The 19,266-nt window shown below is 42.3% G+C and overlaps 1 protein-coding gene across 2 annotated transcripts in view; it reads left to right on the forward strand.

Annotated features, from left to right (window-relative positions):
• The window catches only part of LOC149569439 (uncharacterized), a 263,359-nt gene that overhangs the window by 139,730 nt on the left and 104,363 nt on the right, over positions 1–19,266 (forward strand). For both annotated transcript variants that reach the window (XM_089822141.1, XM_089822140.1), the window contains exon 3: positions 920–1,033. In XM_089822141.1, coding sequence (XP_089678267.1) covers positions 920–1,033 — 114 coding nt within the window. The remainder of the gene's footprint in view (positions 1–919; positions 1,034–19,266) is intronic.

The following is a 19,266-nucleotide window of genomic DNA, read 5'->3' on the forward strand; positions in this document are numbered from 1 at the left end:
ACCAAGCATACCCGGTTATTCACCATATTTGAAATAATATATTGCTTTATTTTAGTACAATATAGATTAGTTAATATAAATATTATTTTTTCATCATCATTCATGTCATATATAGCTGTATAACATTTAATTTTCCAATGATCAAGAGTAATTGATGATCTCTAAATCAAAACTAAATGGTCATTTCAAAACATTATTATTTGATCTATTTTTTAATAACGTAAACTTACTTTTAAACAATACTAATTATAGTTGTAAGATGATCTCTCAAGATGACAATCAAGTCTTGAGGGAGATTGAATTGTATTCTTCACAATTTATAACTTATGTTCTGAACTTGTATTAAGAGGGTTTTGAATGTATGGAACCTCAACAGTCGACTGTAACTAGGCAATGGCGGAGGAATACTGAAGGGTTTCAGAGGCTGAATAGCTTAGGATCTGGACAACAACTTGGCATGAATAATGCAGATGAGATTGAAGGTAGATGGCCGTTTTACAAAATGAATCAAACACGGTTTCAGACCAGATTTGATGGATCACAAAAAGGTTTTGAGAAGGGCAATGGTTCAATTAGAAGCGAAAAATTCACTTTTAAATGTTTATGATTGAAATGAGTTCATCCCATGCTGATTGGGCATTGCATTGGGTTCTCCGTTGGTATGGTTTCACTTAATGCTTTTTACATTAATTTTCCACACAGATAACCAGAAATTTGGCTTATGACAGAACATGATTTGTTAAAACATGGATTACATTTTACATAATTTGGAAAAGGTTTGTTTTCTTTTTTAGGTTTGAGATAAGGATTATGTAAAGAGCTTTTAGCTAGAAAATAAAAGAATCATTAGTTTGTTCATTCTATTTTTAGCTACTATGGAAGCATAACTTATTGAATAACAAGTTTTTTCTGTCCGCAGGTCGAATTATTGCTTCCAGAATTAGAATTTCTAAATGATGAAGGTGCTCAAGAGGATCTATGGCTATTGGCAAAACTTTACTTGGAGTCATTAAGGAAGGAGACAGGAGATCAGGTCTCATTTTGGCTTTAGTGTTTGAATAAATTTATCTTTGTTTGTTATCTAGTTCTGAATAATTTACAGTGGTGTTGATACGGCCAATATAATTCTAATTAGATGATGTACCTCTGCTCACTCTGCCATGAAAGTGGCATATATTGTTAGGTCTAGCCATTGGTATAGGATGGCAGTTGGTTAGCTCATGCACAGCCATACTAGTTTTCCAGCAACTTCTAGGAGATTATGAACCTTGGATATTAGGAGGTGGAATAGTGTCATAACTCTACTAGCTTCTCTCACCCTTGGTCGTTCTCCAGAGAATATTTTGTACTACATATTAGTCACTTCATGGTTGCTGATTGCTCTATGGACTCTTGTACAGTAGTGAAGATGTCTATGGGTTTTTGTTTTTTTTTTATAGTATGGGGGTTATACTCTTATAACTACAATTGTTTATTGTGAATGATGAAAGCAATTTTAGGTGTACATTTTTTATGCTTTATTATATTTTCTAATTAAAATATTGTTAATTCTAGATGACACTGAACATTTATGTCCATTATCTTTAGTCAGACAAGACATATCAAACTTTTCAATATGATTTCTAGTAATTAAGACTCCAAAAACTAGTCCAAAATATTGAATTGCTTGTTCCGATGGTCACTGTATCAAGAATAATGAACGTAATGCTCCCCTTTATTAGAAGTTACAAAATAGGGACAATCAACTTGCAAAGGTCAATTGTAAGAGACTTTTTCTCTCAAAGTCTCACATAATACTTAAAATAATATTAATTGAAGTAACAATAATTGTCTATGATATCACTTCTTAGATGATTGTTCTTGTATAACATGACTGTTTATTCTATACGCTTGATAGGATATATGAGACAATATTGCTGCTATATCTGATTCAACAATTAGATATATACAAGTTGATATTGATTACTATATCTGCACTAAGTTCAATAAGATTGTTTTTGCTGTCTCTCATAGGACTGATAGCACTTATGCAAGGATGATCATAGTATCAATATGTATTTCTGCTAAATGATATTAGCCTTCTCTGGTATGACAATGGAAAGGATACAGAAAGTATGCCATGTTCATTGGTAGCTGTCTCTGTTATAAAAATATGAAGTATGCTCCAAATTATGCATTCCTCTTGCTTATCGCAATAGATGATCTGCCACTCCTGATATCTCTTTATGAATATGCCGAGTTGTATGATGATATTGCTTATAGTGATGTTACTATTTCTAATATAGTAATATGAATATGCAAATACAGTGGTATTGATTATAGCAATAAGATGCTATTTTTTATTTGAATTGATATGCTTGCAATAATGGTGTCTCTCTCTTTGATTTTGATTTTGTTCTATATGCAATTGGTTCTTGACACTAGGCCAAATGCTCAACTTGACCAATGCTAATAGGATATTTATAAAAGAGATAAAAGATTTGATGATGATGGATGGAATGAGTTTGATCTCCATCTTATATCTTCAGATTGAAGGGATTGCACTTTTTGGTTGTTGAAGAGATGTATCTCTTACAAATCGGGTCTCTTCATAACATAAACAAATCAGTTTGTTATACAAATCATAACTCCATGATATTGATTATTATGCCAGTCGCTACCTTTCCTGGTTACTGATCATTTGTCATCCTTTGTTTAATTTCCATTATCATAATCATTTAGTTGTTCTTGTTTACCGCCTATGGTAATAGTGGTTTAGTGCATGCTACTGTATGTAGTTATGACAGAGATAGTCAATGCATGACAATATTAGAGAACTACCATGTATTCCATTAATATCATTTTTTTTTCATCATTAAGGTTATCAGCCAGAATGATAAATGATAATAACACTGATACTGATGATGCCCTCTTCCATCCAAAAGAATGTACATATAGTCTTAGAGGGGTACGATGAGAACCGTTGCGACCACAACTATCTATCCCTTGGTCATGCTAGCTACCAACAATATGATTAACATTAGCAACAATTAGACAACACATGATATTTCCGACAATATCATCTCCTCCAAAAAGAATGTCATCTCCTAACGATGTACAAATAAAATGAGATGATGTGAAAACCCACAACCCGCACTTTGTACAATAGAAAAAGAAAAATTAGGATGAAGATGAGGGAGGCTGAGAGTGTGTCTCTTATATCATAGCAATGGAGGAAGGTAGTCAAGCTGGTGATAAGTGAGCCCGCAACTTGTTCACCTATTTTGTCTGGATCTACAAGCTCCTTTTGGTCAACATCTTCCTCTCCATCATCTTCTTCACCATCAGCACCTTATCTTCCCTACCCTCCTCTAACTGAGCCAACAAAGTCTCTCTCGCTATCTGCATAGTTGCCCACTCTGCTTGTATGGCTGCTCGCTCTGCTTCCATGGCTGCCTTCTCTACAGCCTATGCCTCTCTCTATCTATCCAAATCACCCTTCACCGTCCCTAACTTCGTGGCCAACTCCACCCTTATTGCCTCACGTGTCGCTGAGACATGCTCTTAGAATCGCAAAGAGAAATAGCCTTCCTTGAAGGCTTGCTCAATCTCCCTGAGAAACTCACCCTTCCAAGTCTCTCGTGGCTTCTTCTTCAGTGCTTGTTGTCGGTAGAAATTGTGTATCGGCCGATGGGTCTCTTCGGAAAGGAAATTGTGTATTAGCCGATGGGTCCCTTCGGAAAGGAAATTGTGTATCAGCCGACGGGTCCCTTCGGAAAGGAAATTGTGTATCAGTCGATGGATCCCTTCGGAAAGGTTTTTATGTAACGACATGTATGTGGCCGACGGACTCCTTCGGGAAAGTTCTTCGGAAAGTATTTATAACCCCTTCGGGAAGCATTGTATTCATCTTATCATATCATATCTTATAATCGGAGCATAATGTACTGTTGGTATATGCGAATAATAATAAGAGTTCTGCTATTTTCTGTTCGGTGTTCGTGTCTATTTCCTGTGTGCGTTGCTTAATTAATCCATACGGTAAACATTTGGCGCCATTGCTCGATGGATCTAGCACGCAGGCAGGCGGATATGAATTAAATGCCGAATCAGTTGAACAAAGATAAAAGTAAGCTGAAGGAAAAATATGACGTACGCATTGCGCAGGAAAATTTAATTTTGACTCAGCAGATAGAGTGTCGAAGGAGGTTGCAGAAGATTTTCGACGGAAACAAGAGCGCGGAAGGATTGTTGAAGGAGACTCGACAACGGCTTGATTTGGTGGAAGAAGCGAGGGAGGAGTTTCTGAACCTGCATACGCCACGGGAAGAGAATCCTGACAGAAGGAGATTGACTCGCATGGCTTGGAGTGCCGAAGGAGCACGAGCGTTGAGTGTTCAAAACAGCGTGGGAGTGCAAAATGTTTACCGTATGGACTAATTAAGCAACGCACACAGGGAATCGATACGAACACCGAACAGCAATAGCAGAACTATTATTATTATTCGCATATGCCAGCAGTACATTATGCTTTTCTCATATGATAATAATAAGATGAATACAATGCTTCCCGAAGGGGTTATAAATACTTTCCGACGAACCTTCCCGAAGGTATCCGTCGGCCAAGTACATTATACCCGCTACAAACTGTTTTACCCGTCGGCTACATAACAAGACTTCTACTGAAGGGACCCGTCGGCTGATGCACAATTTCTACCGAAGGGACCCGTCGGCTGATACACAATTTCTACCGACGACATCATCCCCCCCCCAAAAAGAAAAGTCGTCTCCTGACGACTACAGAACAAAACTCAAACAACAATTACAACAATATTGATTTGCCACATCACTTTCACATTCATCCCGTTGCATCTATAGCCTTTGCTAACACAATACTGACTCCTCAAGCTGACCTTGATAGCCACCTATGCTGCTTTCTCTACTTCCAACTCCTCGGTACCTTGAGCCAAGTGTCGCTGCACTGCCTCCAACTGGATGATCAGCTCCTCCCGAGCTCTCTACGCATCCACCAAGACAGCCTCACGGCCAACACCTACTCTCAGTGCCTTTGGTAGACAGACACTCCATGTTTGCAGCAGCTCCAAGTCTTCGCAACTGGTCAGAATCCCACGACTGATATCCACAACGACTGGGGGTCCAGGGGCAGCGCGCCCCTCGCTGCCAAGACCAAATTAGCACTTCAAAACCCACACAAAAATGCACGGAACACACCATTTCTGTCATTATCTACCGATTCTACACTCTTTCTGGCAACCACGGATGCGTCCCCTTCCCTTTGGCATCATCTGTCACTCATTCTGAACAACTTGATTCTGTCTTTTTTTTTGTTTTTTTTTTTAGAAAACCTCCTGCCATCCTTCTGTGATGAAATCTATACGGCTTCCAACTTGACACAATCTGGATTCCAATCTGCTTAAAAAAACCGTTCTGCAATATCCCACCATCTTGAAAAATCCGTACAATGAAAATAAACAAATTTTGGCTCCAGAAACCGTACGTTAATCTTCTGAGGCTATCAAATTCCGTACGTTACCCTTCTGAGGCTATCAAAATCCGTATGGTGGTTTCAGTGTGACTTTTAAAAACCGTACAGTGCAAGAAAAATCCGTACCACGGCAAAACCGTACACCAACTTGAAGATGGAACCCGTACATTGTCTTTAAAAACCGTACAGCAAGCATGAAATCCGTACGTTGCTCGATCACAAAAATCCGTACGCTATCTCCACAATCCGTACGACAACCGTGAAAATAACCGTACGAGAACTAGTTTAAAATCCGTATGGTAACCTTGCTGCTAAAAACCGTACGGTATCTGCAAGTTAAAAACCGTGCATTGCTTTCTTATAAAAATCCGTACGGTGAACCAATAAATTTCGTACACTGCATCATCATTTTAAAATCCGTACATTGAACTGGAAAATCCATACACTTCCTCCAAAACTGTACGGTGAATAGGTTAAATCCGTACGGTGCTGTCTCCTGCAAATATGGAACCGTACGATGCCTTACGGTACTTTCCAGAACTGTACGGTGCTTTCCAGAAACCGTACGGTGCTTTCCAAAAACCGTACGATGCTTTACTTTTTTTTTTTTTTTTTGAAAATCTCACTTCTAGAACAATTATCTACAATATTTACATATATACAGTACTTACAGTCTTCTCTCAGTTATTCGTCCACGGGGGTGCGTTACTTCTTTCATTGCAGACATTCAACTTCGACCTCTTCACTACATCGAATACTTCCTTTCGGTCTAGCATCCACTGTTTTATTGCTCCGTTATTGCTTACTTCCCGCATTTGGTATGGCCCGACCCATTTAATTTTGAACTTGCCTGGCTTGATCTCATTCTGATCGTCGTACAACACCCACTATCCGAGTGGAAACCTGCTACGCCTATTCTGTGTCATCTCCATATCGCTCAGTTTGTTCCCGAAGCCCCGTACCATGGACTCCATCAACTGCCCCTTCTGTCTGTCAATAACACTTTCACTCTGTACTGCTACAACTTTTATTGAACCCTTCCTCTTTGTTGCCTGTGCAAACCGTGTCGTGTGTCTTCCTTGCCGTCCGTACCTTTTTGCTATATCTGTGGTTTGACATAATACTTTCTTCCTGCACAGTCGTACAGTAGAATGTTTCCTTCTTTTGGGTTTGTACTATATGTTCTGTCCTTCAGCTTCAGTAATATTCACGTTTCCTTCTTCGGCTTCTCTGTGTTGCTTCAAACATTCATTTCTTCCTTCGGCTTCTCCGTGTTCCTTCAGACATTCATTTCCTTCGTCGGCTTCTCTGTGTTTCTTCGGACAGTCATTTCCTCTTTTGGCTTCTCTGTGTTCCTTCGGACATTCATTTCCTTCTTCTTTCTTACCTTCGTCAATCCTTAGCATATTACAACTTAGAAAGGGCTCGTAATCCTCTATCTGCCAGTGGTAAAGACCATTTACTGAATCCAGATCGTCATCTCCTTCCAATCGTAGGACTCCCTCCTGATCGGGTTCCATAATTTGCCTCCTCTCATCGTCCTCCTTCAGAATCCGATGATAGAGCTTTTTCTCCAACCATCTGAGTGTGCAGATCGATGACATACTTCTGGCCTTTCCTTTCGAGTGATAATGTATTTTTCTTCCAATCGTGCTTTGCCTTGGCTTGTATCAGCCACCCCCGGCCCAGAATGGCATCATATCCTCTCCGCTTCAGTGGGATTACGACAAAGTCCAACAAGAATGGCTGTGTTCCAATCATCACTGGTTGTGCTGTCAGGACTCCTAATGGCTTGATTCCATGTTGATCGGCCGTTAGCAGCTGGAATGTAGGCGGCCATAATGTCGGCTGTCCCAACTTTTTCCAAGTGTCTTCAGGCAACACATTGACACCAGACCCTCCGTCCACAATTGTTTCCATCAATAAAGTCCCGAGAATTCCCATTTTGACAACTGCCGGATGGCGTCTGGATGAGAGGGCTAACATCGGATCTTCTGCACTTGCGCCACTTTTCTTCTCCTTTTTGTCCACTGTACTTGCTCCACTTTCTTGCTCCCTTCTATGTTCTCCTGGTAGTTTAGTAGCAGGAATGATATTTGTGAGTGCCGATCGGAGCTGAGGCATAGTGAGCAACAGATCACTTATCCTGACGGGTATCTCGGCTTGCAATATTTGCCGTACAATGTTCTGTTCTGCGCAGTTCCGCATGGAGGTACTCGGCGTGTTCTTCAGGTGTGTCGTTCCTGCCTGTGTTGCTTTCTGGATCTCTGCCCGTGCTTCCTCCAGTCCCTTCTTTTCTTCCGCTGGGTCGGGGTACTCTTTCGCTTGCTTCCGAGTGATGGCCAGAACCTCTTCTTCGTCCGTTTCGACGATGATCAAGTTTACTCCCGATTTCGGACACCTAGCATCTTCATGATCGCCAGGTCCACACCATCGGCATAGCAACTTCGGTGTGTTTGTTGTGCACTCTCGGGCGAAGTGACCCCACAGATTGCATGCGCGGCATTGAACAATTGGCCGACCATTTGCATCGTACTGAATTCGACTCCTTCCTCCATTGTTGTTGCTGCCACCATTGTTGTTATTGTTGTTGTTGGTTTGACTGCGCCGGTTGTTTCTGTATCCACATGATGTGGCACCTTCCATACTGGTGTTCCCGTTCCCTCCTAACGGGGATGCCTCCTGTGACAGGAACACTTGCTGTGGTGTCCTTGTTTTTAAATTGAAGGGACATTCCTTTACCGAGTGTCCGAGGATCTGGCAGATTTCACAAAATTGATCTTTCGGGCAGGATCCCTTCGTATGGCCTTCTTTCTTGCATTCCGTGCACCATAGGTCATTGCCCTTAGTTTCCTTGTTTATGTTTTTGAATTCTTTCATCATCCACATCATGTCCTTCTGGAGAGCACGGACCTTCTTGCTACTTCCCTCGTCATCATCGCTGCTATCTTCTCCTGAAGGGTCATCTGAATCCGACGAGCTGGTCTTCTTCTTCTTCTTTGTCTTCTGGTCACTTTCGAGGTTCATTGCTCGGTTATATGCTTCAATGTATGTGGATGGTGGCACGATCTTCATCTTCTTCCGCAGCTTCGGGTGAAGGCCTTCAATGAACCATCGTTTCTGTAACCCGTCAGCTGGCTTATTCTCTATCTTATTGATTAAGTCCTTCAACCTCCTGGCAAAGACCCGTACAGTTTCATTCTTCTTTTGCTTGGTATTGAATATCTCTGCGACAATTTCATTGTCATCACGCAAAAGTTGAAATTCTGCGATGAACTCCTTAATGTTATCCCAACTATTTAATTTCTGTGGATCGGCATCAGTAAACCAATCAATGGCAACACCCCGTAGGGTTGCGGGAAATTGTCAGATCCATTCGTTTGTATCAGTTATGCCATTCGCCCTCTAGATCGTTTCACATGTTTTACAATGTCGAATGGGATCAGCTGCTTCATCACCATCAAATTTAGGTAATTTTTCCTTCGGACCTGCCATTATTACTGTATGTTGGAGGTTTTGTTGTGTACCTACGTTGTTTTGCACTCCTGCGCTGTTTTGAGCACCTGCGCTATTCTGAACACCCGCGCCGTTCTGTACACCCGCGCTGTTCTGGACACCCGCGCTGTTCTGTACACCCGCGCTGTTTTGGACACCTGCGCTGTTCTGGACATCCGCGCTGTTCTACACACCCGCGCTGTTTTCTGCTTCCGCGCTGTTTTCAACACTCGCGCTGTTTTCTGCTTCCGCGCTGTTTTCAACACCCGCACAATTTTGGACTTCTGCACAGTTTGGTGAAGAAGAGGGTTTGTCAACCGTAGCTGTCCGTTCCGGAAGTATATCTCGAACGAAGAGGTCACTCCACGCTCGTGCTCCTTCGGCACTCCGAGCCATGCGAGTCGATCTGCTTCTGTCAGGATTCTCTTCCTGTGGCATATGCAGGTTCAGAAACTCCTCCCTTGCTTCTTCCACCAAATCAAGCCGTTGTCGAGTCTCCTTCAACAATCCTTCCGTGCTCTTGCTTCCGTCAGAAATCTTCTGAAACCTCCTTCGACGCTCTATCTGCTGAGCCAAAATTAAATTTTCCTGCGCAACGCGTACGTCATCTTTTTCCTTCAGCTTACTCTTGTCTTTGTTCAACTTATTCGGCATTTAATTCATCTCCACTTGCTTGCGTGCCAGATCCATCGGGCAACGGCGCCAAATGTTTACCGTATGGACTAATTAAGCAACGCACACAGGGAATCGATACGAACACCGAACAACAATATTATAACTATTATTATTATTCACATATGCCAACAGTACATTATGCTTTTCTCATATGATAATAATAAGATGAATGCAATGCTTCCCGAAGGGGTTATAAATACTTTCCGACGAACCTTCCCGAAGGTATCCGTCGGCCAAGTACATTATACCCGCTACAAACTGTTTTACTCGTCGGCTACATAACAAGACTTCTACCGAAGGGACCTGTCGGCCAATGCACAATTTCTACCGAAGGGACCCGTCGGCTGATACACAATTTCTACCGACGACACAAAACAGCACAGGTACACAACAAAACTCTCAACATACACTGATAATGGCAGGTCCGAAGGAAAAATTGCCTAAATTTGATGGTGATGAAGCAGCTGATCCCATTCGACATTGTAAAACATGTGAAACAATCTGGAGGGAAAATGGCATAATAGATACAAACGAATGGATCCGACAATTTCCTGCAACCCTACGGGGTGTTGCCATTGATTGGTTTATTGATGCCGATCCACAGAAATTAAATAGTTGGGATAACATTAAGAAGGAGTTCATCGCAGAATTTCAACTTTTGCGTGATGACAATGAAATTGTCGCAGAGATATTCAATACCAAGCAAAAGAAGAATGAAACTGTATGGGTCTTTGCTAGGAGATTGAAGGACTTAATCAGTAAAATGGAGAATAAACCGGCAGATGGGCTCTAGAAAAGATGGTTCATTGAAGGCCTTCACCCGAAGCTGCGGAGGAAGATGAAGATCGTGCCACCATCAACATACATTGAAGTGTACAATCGGGCAATGAACCTCGAAAGTGACTAGAAGACAAAGAAGAAGAAGAAGACCAGCTCGTCCGATTCAGATGACAATGCATCCTCAGGAGATGATAGCAACGATGACGAAGGAAGCAACAAGAAGGTCCGTGCCCTCCAGAAGGACATGATGCAGATGATGAAGGAATTCAAAAACATGAACAAGGAAGCTAAGGGCAATGACCTATGGTGCACGGAATGTAAGAAAGAAGGCCATACGAAGGGATCCTGCCCGAAAGATCAATTTTGTGAAATCTGCCAGATCCTCGGACACTCGGTAAAGGAATGCCCTTTTAATTTAAAAACAAGGACACTGCAGCAAGTGTTCCTGTCATAGGAGGCATCCCCGTCAGGGGGGAACCGAAACACCAGTACGGAAGGTGCCACATCAGGTGGATACAGAAACAACCGGTGCGGTCCAAACAACAATAGCAATAACAACAATGGTGGCAACAACACTGGAGGAAGGAGTCGAATCCAGTACGATGCGAATGGTTGGCCAATTGTTCAATGCCGCGCATGCAATCTGTGGGGTCACTTTGCCTGGGAGTGTACAACAGCGAACACACTGAAGTTGTTATGCAGATGGTGTGGACCTGGTGATCATGACGATGCTAGGTGTCCGAAGTCAGCAGTAAACTTGATCACCGTCGGGACGAACGAAGAAGAGGTTTTGGCCATCACACGGAAGCAAGCGAAAGTGTACCCTGACTCGGCAGAAGAAAAGAAAAGACTGGAAGAAGCACGGGTAGAGATCCAGAAAGCAACACAGGCAGAAACGACACACCTGAAGGACACGCCGAGTACTTCCGTACGGAACTGCGGAGAACAGAACATTGTCCGGCAAATTTTGCAAGCCGAGATACCTGTCAGGATAAGTGATTTGTTGCTCACTATGCCTCAGCTCCGATCGGCACTCACAAACATTGTTTCCGCTGCTCAACTACCAGGAGAACATGGAAGGAAGCAGGAAAGTGGAGCAAGTACAGTGGACAAAAAGGAGAAGGAAAGTGGTGCAAGTGCAGAAGATCCGATGTTGTTAGCCCTCTCATCTGGACGCCATCCAGCAGTCGTTGAAATGGGAATTCTCGGGACTATATTGACGGAAACAATTGTGGATGGAGGGTCTGGTGTCAATGTGTTGCCTAAAGACACTTGGAAAAAGTTGGGACAGCCGACATTATGGCCGCCTACATTCCAGCTACTAACGGCCGATCAACATGGAATCAAGCCATTGGGAATCCTGACAGCACAACGAGTGACAATCGGAACACAACCATTCCTGTTGGACTTTGTTGTGATTCCTCTGAAGCGGAGAGGATATGATGCCATTCTAGGCCGGGGGTGGCTGATACAAGCAAAAGCAAAGCACAATTGGAAGAAAAATACTTTATCACTCGAAAGCAAAGGCCGGAAGTATGTCATTGATCTGCACACTCAGATGGTCGGGGACGAAGCCCTCTCGTCAGATTCTTAGGGAGAAGAGGATGAAAAGGGGCAAATTATGGAACCGGATCAGGAGGTAGTTTTACGATTGGAAGGAGATGACGATCTGGATTCAGTAAATGGTCTTTACCACTGGCAGATAGAGGATTGTGAGCTCTTTCCAAGTTTTAATATGCTAAGGATCGACGAAGGTAAGAAAGAAGAAGGAAATGAATGTCCGAAGGAACACAAAAAAGTCGAAGGAGGAAATGACTGTCCAAAGAAACACAGAGAAGCTGACGGAGGAAATGAATGTCTGAAGGAACACGGAGAAGCCGAAGGAAGAAATGAATGTTCGAAGCAACACAGAGAAGCCGAAGAAGAAAACCCGGATATGACTGAAGCTGAAGGACAAAACATACAGTATGAACCCAAAAGAAGGAAAGTTTCTACTATACGACTGCGCAGGAAGAAAGTATTATGTCGAACCATAGATATAGCAGAAAGGTACCGGCGGCAAGGAAGACACACAATACGGTCTGCATAGGCAACAAAGAGGAAGGGTTTAATAAAAGTTGCAGCAGTACGGAGTGGACGTGTTATTCACAGCCAAAAGGGGCAGCTGACGGAGTCCATGGTACAGAGCTTCGGGAACAAACTGGGCGATATGGAAATGACACAGAACAGGCATAGCAGGTTTCAACCAGGATAGTTGGCGTTGAGGGATGATGGACGGAATAAGATCAACCCAGTTAAGTTCAGAGTTAAGTGGGTCGGACCATATCAAATTTGGGAAGTGGGTGATAATGGAGCAGTAAAACAGTGGATGCTAGACCAAAAGGAAGTATTCGATGTAGTGAAGAGGTCGAAGTTGAATGTTTGCAATAAAAGAAGTAACGTGCCCCCGTGGACGAATAACTGAGAGAAGGTTGTAAGTACTGTATATATGTAAATATTGTACATAATTGGTCTAGAAGTGAGATTTTCAAAAAAAATAAAAATAAATAAAAATAAAAAAGTACCGTACAGATTTTGTTTGCTCACCGTACGGTTTTCACTTGGTTTTGAGTTGTACGGTTTTTAAGTTGGGAGCTAGTGTACGGTTTATTAAACTCTGAAGCACCGTACGGATTTAACCTGCTCATCGTACGAAATTTGGAGGAAGAGTACGGTTTTGCAGATTGTAAAGTCTGAGAGGTATGGCTTTCTAGCAAGTGTACAATTTTTCCCTTCCTTGGAAAGTACGGATTTTATGTAGTTTGGAATTCATCATTTTGCATTCGTACGGTGTACGGTTTTTGAAAGGAGCTAAAGTAAAGACAATGTATGGATTTTTGAACAAAATGGGTATTAATGTATGATGTACGGATTTTATAACAATGATGCACTGTACGGATTTCCATCATTCCTGCCATACGGATTCAAGGAGGGAAACTATTGTACGGAATTGTGGTCTTCTGGTGCAGGCAGGTTATGTACAGATTTTATGTAGTCACGGTACGGCTTTTGATCTTTATCATCATACAAACTTTTCAGATGCAATGTGGCCGTACGGATTTATCAGATGCAGTCGTACGGCTTTTTGAGTCCCTATCACTGGACGGACTTTCAGATGTAGTGTGGCCGTACGGATTTATGCAATCAGATAAGCACCGTACGGATTTTCACAAGTCAAATATGGGCACCGTACGGCTTCCTCAAGCACGTGCGGATTTCACAATGAAGGAACATCGTAGGACGTACGGATTTCACACATCCACCGTACGGATCCCTTAGAAGATGGAAAATGGCGTACGGTTTTTTTTAAAGAATAGAATTCTGTACAGTTTTTAAGGGAGAGCACCGTACGGTATTCAATATATGCAGGAAGGAGCACCACCGTACGGTTTTTGTAGTACAGTTTTCTAGTACGGTTTTTTAAAGACAAGGTACGGGTTTCAAATTTGAAGTACGGTTTTAAGGCAAGGTACGGTTTCCACTTGCAAAGTTGCTGTACAGTTTTTTTGTGCCTCAGAAGATTAACGTACGGTTTCTGGAACCAAAATTTGTTAATTTTCATTGTACGGATTTTTCAAGACTGGGTGGGATATTGCTGTACGGAGTTTTCAAGAGGATTGGAATCCAGATTGTGTCGAGTTCGAAGCCGTACGGATTTCATCATAGAAGGGTGACAGGAGGTTTTCCAAAAAAAATAAAAAAATAAAAAACGACGACAGAATCAAGTTGCTCAAAATGAGTATCAGATGATGCCATAGGGAAGGGGAAGCATCAACGATTGCCAGAAAGAGTGTAGAATCAGCAGAAAATGACAGAAATGGTGTGTAGGGAGCGCACTCGGGGTGCTGCTCGAGGACCCCGCCGAGGGCGTTGCCCCCTGGACCCCCAGTCGTTGCGGATATCAATCGAGGGAGTCTGACCAGTTGAGAAGAGTTGAAGTTGCTGCAGGCATGGACTTTCTGTGTACCAGAGGCAGTAGGAGCAGGTGTTGGTTGTGAGGCTGTCTTGGTGGATGCGTAGAGAGCTTGGGAGGAGCTGATCATCCAGTTGGAGGCAGTGCAGCGACACTTGGCTCAGGGTACCGAGGAGTTGGAAGCAAAGAAAGTAGCATAGGTGGCTATCAAGGTCAGCTTGAAGAGTCATTATTGTGTTAGCAAAGGCTATAGATGCAACGGGATGAATGTGAAAGTGATATTGTTGTATTAGTTTTTTGAGTTTTGTTTTGTAGTCGTCAGGAGACGACTTTTCTTTTTGGGGGGGATGATGTTGTCGGTAGAAATTGTGTATCGGCCGATGGGTCCCTTCGGAAAGGAAATTGTGTATTAGCCAATGGGTCCCTTCGGAAAGGAAATTGTGTATCAGCCGATGGGTCCCTTCGGAAAGGAAATTGTGTATCAGTCGACGGGTCCCTTCGGAAAGGAAATTGTGTATCAGCAGACGGATCCCTTCGGAAAGGTTTTTATGTAACGACATGTATGTGGCCGACGGACTCCTTCGGGAAAGTTCTTCGGAAAGTATTTATAACCCCTTCGAGAAGCATTGTATTCATCTTATCATATCATATCTTATCATCGGAGCATAATGTACTGTTGGTATATGCGAATAATAATAAGAGTTCTGCTATTTGCTGTTCGGTGTTCATCATCTGTAATGTTTCGGCTCAGATTTTCACCCAAGAGAAACAAATGGATATGACGGAATAATGCAGGTAGAGCCGTACACCAAATCCGGAGAGATAGGGCAAAGGCTATACAAAGTGAAGGCCATACTACAACTCCAAAACGCCGTACTATGTGCCCAGACGCTGTACGAAATGCAGCTGGAAGCTGGCCGTACAGTAGGCAAATTGACTGTATGGGATTATGGTCCATATGTATGGGTATTGAGAGGACCATATTGCATTCAGGGAAGGTCGTACAGTGGTTTTAAGTAGGCTGTATGGTGTCTTTAAGTAAGCTATACGGTGACTCAGGGTAGGCTGTACGATGTCTACAGAAGGGCCGTACTGATGGTGCAAGGTGTTTGAATGTGAATGCCGTACGGGATATTAGGAAGATGCCCGATGCAATGCACAGAGATATGGTACAGTAAAGAAAATACAGAGTCGTTTGATGATGCAATATGTAATGAAGTTGCAATATATTTAACACAAACAACTTGTAGGTAACCAGACACCAAATAGATAGACTTGTATGCCAAACAATTATTCCACATACAAGATGTTCTAATTCTCCATATCCGAGCCAAGTATACAGATGGAATAGGGTGAGGGTTGAATCCCACCGAAACCGCATGAGCCAAATAGGGAAGGTCTTTCACTTCCGAAATGGTGAATTATAGAGAATCCCCAACAGGAATTCGTAGTACAGAACAAATATAATCCAAAGCATACCTAAGACTTCCTACAAGCCATGCTTAAATACCCGTCGGGAAACCACTTCGAGGGTGTACAAAGATAGCTGACAGAGACACAAACTTCGACACAAAAATAAAAATGGGATCGAGATAAATTAAATCAATCGGCCCGTTCCAAAGTTTAATTAAATACACTTATTTTATGATGAGAACATTATAGTCCTCTCGTACCAAAATTTGCTTGTTCTCAAGAAAATGCAATGCCGGGTGTTGGAGAATGTGCTTGCCTTCCCATGTTGCATCATCCAACGGCAGGTGTTGCTATCATAGCAAGTATTCCTTCACAGTGCGGCTCCATAGGGTCTTTTTACGTACTTCAAGGATCTCAACAGGTTCCAAAATGAGTTTTCCTTCTTCATTGAGTGGTGGAATGTCGGTAGCAACTATGACATTTTGCCGTATGGCTTTCTTCAGACAAGAAACATGGAAGACATTATGAATGCAGCTTCCCTCTAGAAGTTCCAGTTCATATGCTACCTCACCAATGCGATGGACCATGCGATAAGGTCCATAAAATCGTGGCTTCAATTTCTCGTTCTCTGTTCCTTCTAATGAAGATTGTCAATATGGCTGGAGCCAGAGATATACGAGATCTCCTACTTCAAAAATCTCTATTCGGCATCTGTAGACATACATCTTCTTTTGATTTTGTGCCTGTTGTAGGTTTTCTTTCAAATTCCTCAGTATGTCCTACCCCTCTTGAAGCCAGTCCCTTGCCCTTGGAGCACAACTGTCACCCAGAACTGTGTTGATGAAGGAGAGGGGTTCATACCCGTACAGAGCCTTGAATAGCGCCATCCTAATAGACATGTGATACGTGGTATTGTAGCAATATTCCCCCAGATGGATCCATTTTACCTATGCTCGTTGTTGTGCTAAGATGTAGTTTCGAAGGTAGCCTTCGAGCCATTTGTTCATAATCTCAGTTTTTTTGTCCGTTTGCGGGTGGTAACTTGTGCTTGGTGATAATTCTGTCCCTGCCATTCGAAACAATTCTGTTCAGAAGATACTGACGAATCGTCCATCCCAATCAATGACGATGTTTCGGGGCAACCCGTGCAGGCAAAAGACTTCTCTAAAAAACAAATCGACAACTTGAGCAACCTAAAGGTCTGAGGGGATGGTGAAGAAATGTGCATATTTTGTCAACCTGTCAACCACCACAAAGATACAGTGCTTTCTGTTCACCTTGGGAAGACCTGTTATGAAGTCCATTGATATACTTTCCCACTTATATTTGGGAATTGGCAAAGGCTGTAGCAGCCTGGCAGGTAGAGTGTGTTCGAACTTATTCTGTTGGCAGACCATACATTCTCTTACATGCTGCAACATGTCCCCTTTTAGCCCCTTCCATGAAAACCTCTCCCAAAGACTTCTGTAAGTTTTAAGGAAACCGTGGTGTCCAGCTAGAGGTGAGTCATGTACTTCCTTCAAGATCTTCTGCTTCAGTTTGGACTCTGGCACCAAGCATATCCGGTCTTTATAGTATATGATATCGTCCACCACTCGGTACCGATCATTGTGTTTGTGGCCATCCATTATTTCACAAGCAATTGTATTCTTGGAATATTCCACTAACAGTTGTCCCTTCCAGTCAGCTAAAATCTGGTCTAGTGAGCAGATGGTGGGATTTCTAGACAAGGCATCTGCAACAACATTGTTCTTTCCTTTTACATATTCATTGTCGAAATCAAAAGACTGAACTTTTCTTACACATTTTTGTTGCCGTTTGTTCAAGTCTCGTTGATCTAGGAAATATCTCAAACTATTGTGATCCGTATGGACGACAAACTTGGCACCTACCACATACTGCCGAAACTTGGTTAGTGCATGCATGATGGCCAACATTTCTTTGTCGTAGATGGAATACAGGCGTTCTGCTGGTGTAATCTTTCTGCTCTCATAAGCGCTGGGGTGTCTATCTTGCATCAGTACTGCTCTAATGCCTTCCCTAGATGCGTCGCACTCTAGAATGAATGACCGAGTGAAGTCAGGTAGTGCAAGTACGGGACAAGTGCTCATGGCCCTTTTTAGCTTTTCAAAAGGTGAGTTGTGCCTCTTTGTTCCACTAGAATGACCCTTTCTTCGTTAGATCCATTAAAAGTGCACTAAGCTGAGAGAATCCTTTAACAAACCTCTTGTAGTAACTGTACAGTCTGAAGAATCCTCGTAGGTCTGTGAGTGATTTTGGGGGAGGCCAGTCAAGCATAGCTTGAATCTTCTCTTGATGCACTTGAACCTTGTATTTACTAACAACATGCCCCAAGTACAATATCTCTGTCATCACAAACTCACATTTGGACTGCTTGGCGAACAAGGATTGTTCCTCCACGATACTCAGAACTTCATTCTGATGCTTCAGATGCTCCTCCCATGTCCTACTATAAATAAGATCATCAAAGAATACCAATAGATACGCAATTGTTTGTTGAAGATGTAGTTCATGCATGATTGAAATGTAGCAGGTGCATTGGTCAATCCAAACAGCATGACCAGGAACTCATAATGTCCGTAGTGGCAGCGGAAAGCCGTTTTCTCCACATCTTCTCTGATTTGGATCTGATGATATCCGGAATGGAGATCTATTTTTGAAAAATAGACTGCTCCATGCAGTTTATCCAATAGCTCATCTATCCTTGGAATGGGATACCTATTCTTTATTGTTTTCTTGTTCAACGTGCAGTAGTCCACACACATGCGCATCGTCCTGTCCTTTTTGTCTAACACTACAGATAATGCGAGTGGGCTAGAACTGGGATGGATCCATCCTTTCTCTAGCAATTCCTGAATCATCCTTTCGATCTCATCTTTGAATTTCTTGGGGTGGCGGTACGATGTGGTTATGACCGGCTTTGTCCTTGATTCCAACTCGATAGTGTGTTCAAACCCTTGGTGCGGTGGTATACCAGGAGGATATCCATGAAAACCTTTTCATGTCTACTTAAAATGAGATGGTCCTTATTATAAGATCACAAGGAAAGATAACCAATACTGAATGATGGCATGCGATCATTAAGTATATGTAATGTCTTAAACAATATTCATCAAATGGGTGCAACAATAATCAAATTCAAGAAGTCTGATTGTAACAATTTTCCAATTGAATCCAAATGCTAAATCTGATTAAATCATAATCTGAACTGTAAAGAACAAATCATCTATGATTTTTTAACAATTATTGAATATTGAATTAAAACCTGAATTTCGAGCCACCTATGAAATACTGTTGGCAATTCTCAGGCTGAGTCGGAATGGGTTTCAAATTTGCCTCGGTATGTTTTGAAGGGAAAGATCGCACATTACTAGCTGTGCTATCCGACTGTGACCGGTTCCAATCCAGGCCCGTGCCCTCCTGCGATTTTTAAATCGATTTTTTC

The sequence above is a fragment of the Cupressus sempervirens genome, chromosome 3 (genome assembly GCF_028749045.1).
Source record: "Cupressus sempervirens isolate cs-2001-9-10 chromosome 3, ASM2874904v1, whole genome shotgun sequence".
NCBI classification, from domain to species: Eukaryota; Viridiplantae; Streptophyta; class Pinopsida; order Cupressales; family Cupressaceae; genus Cupressus; species Cupressus sempervirens.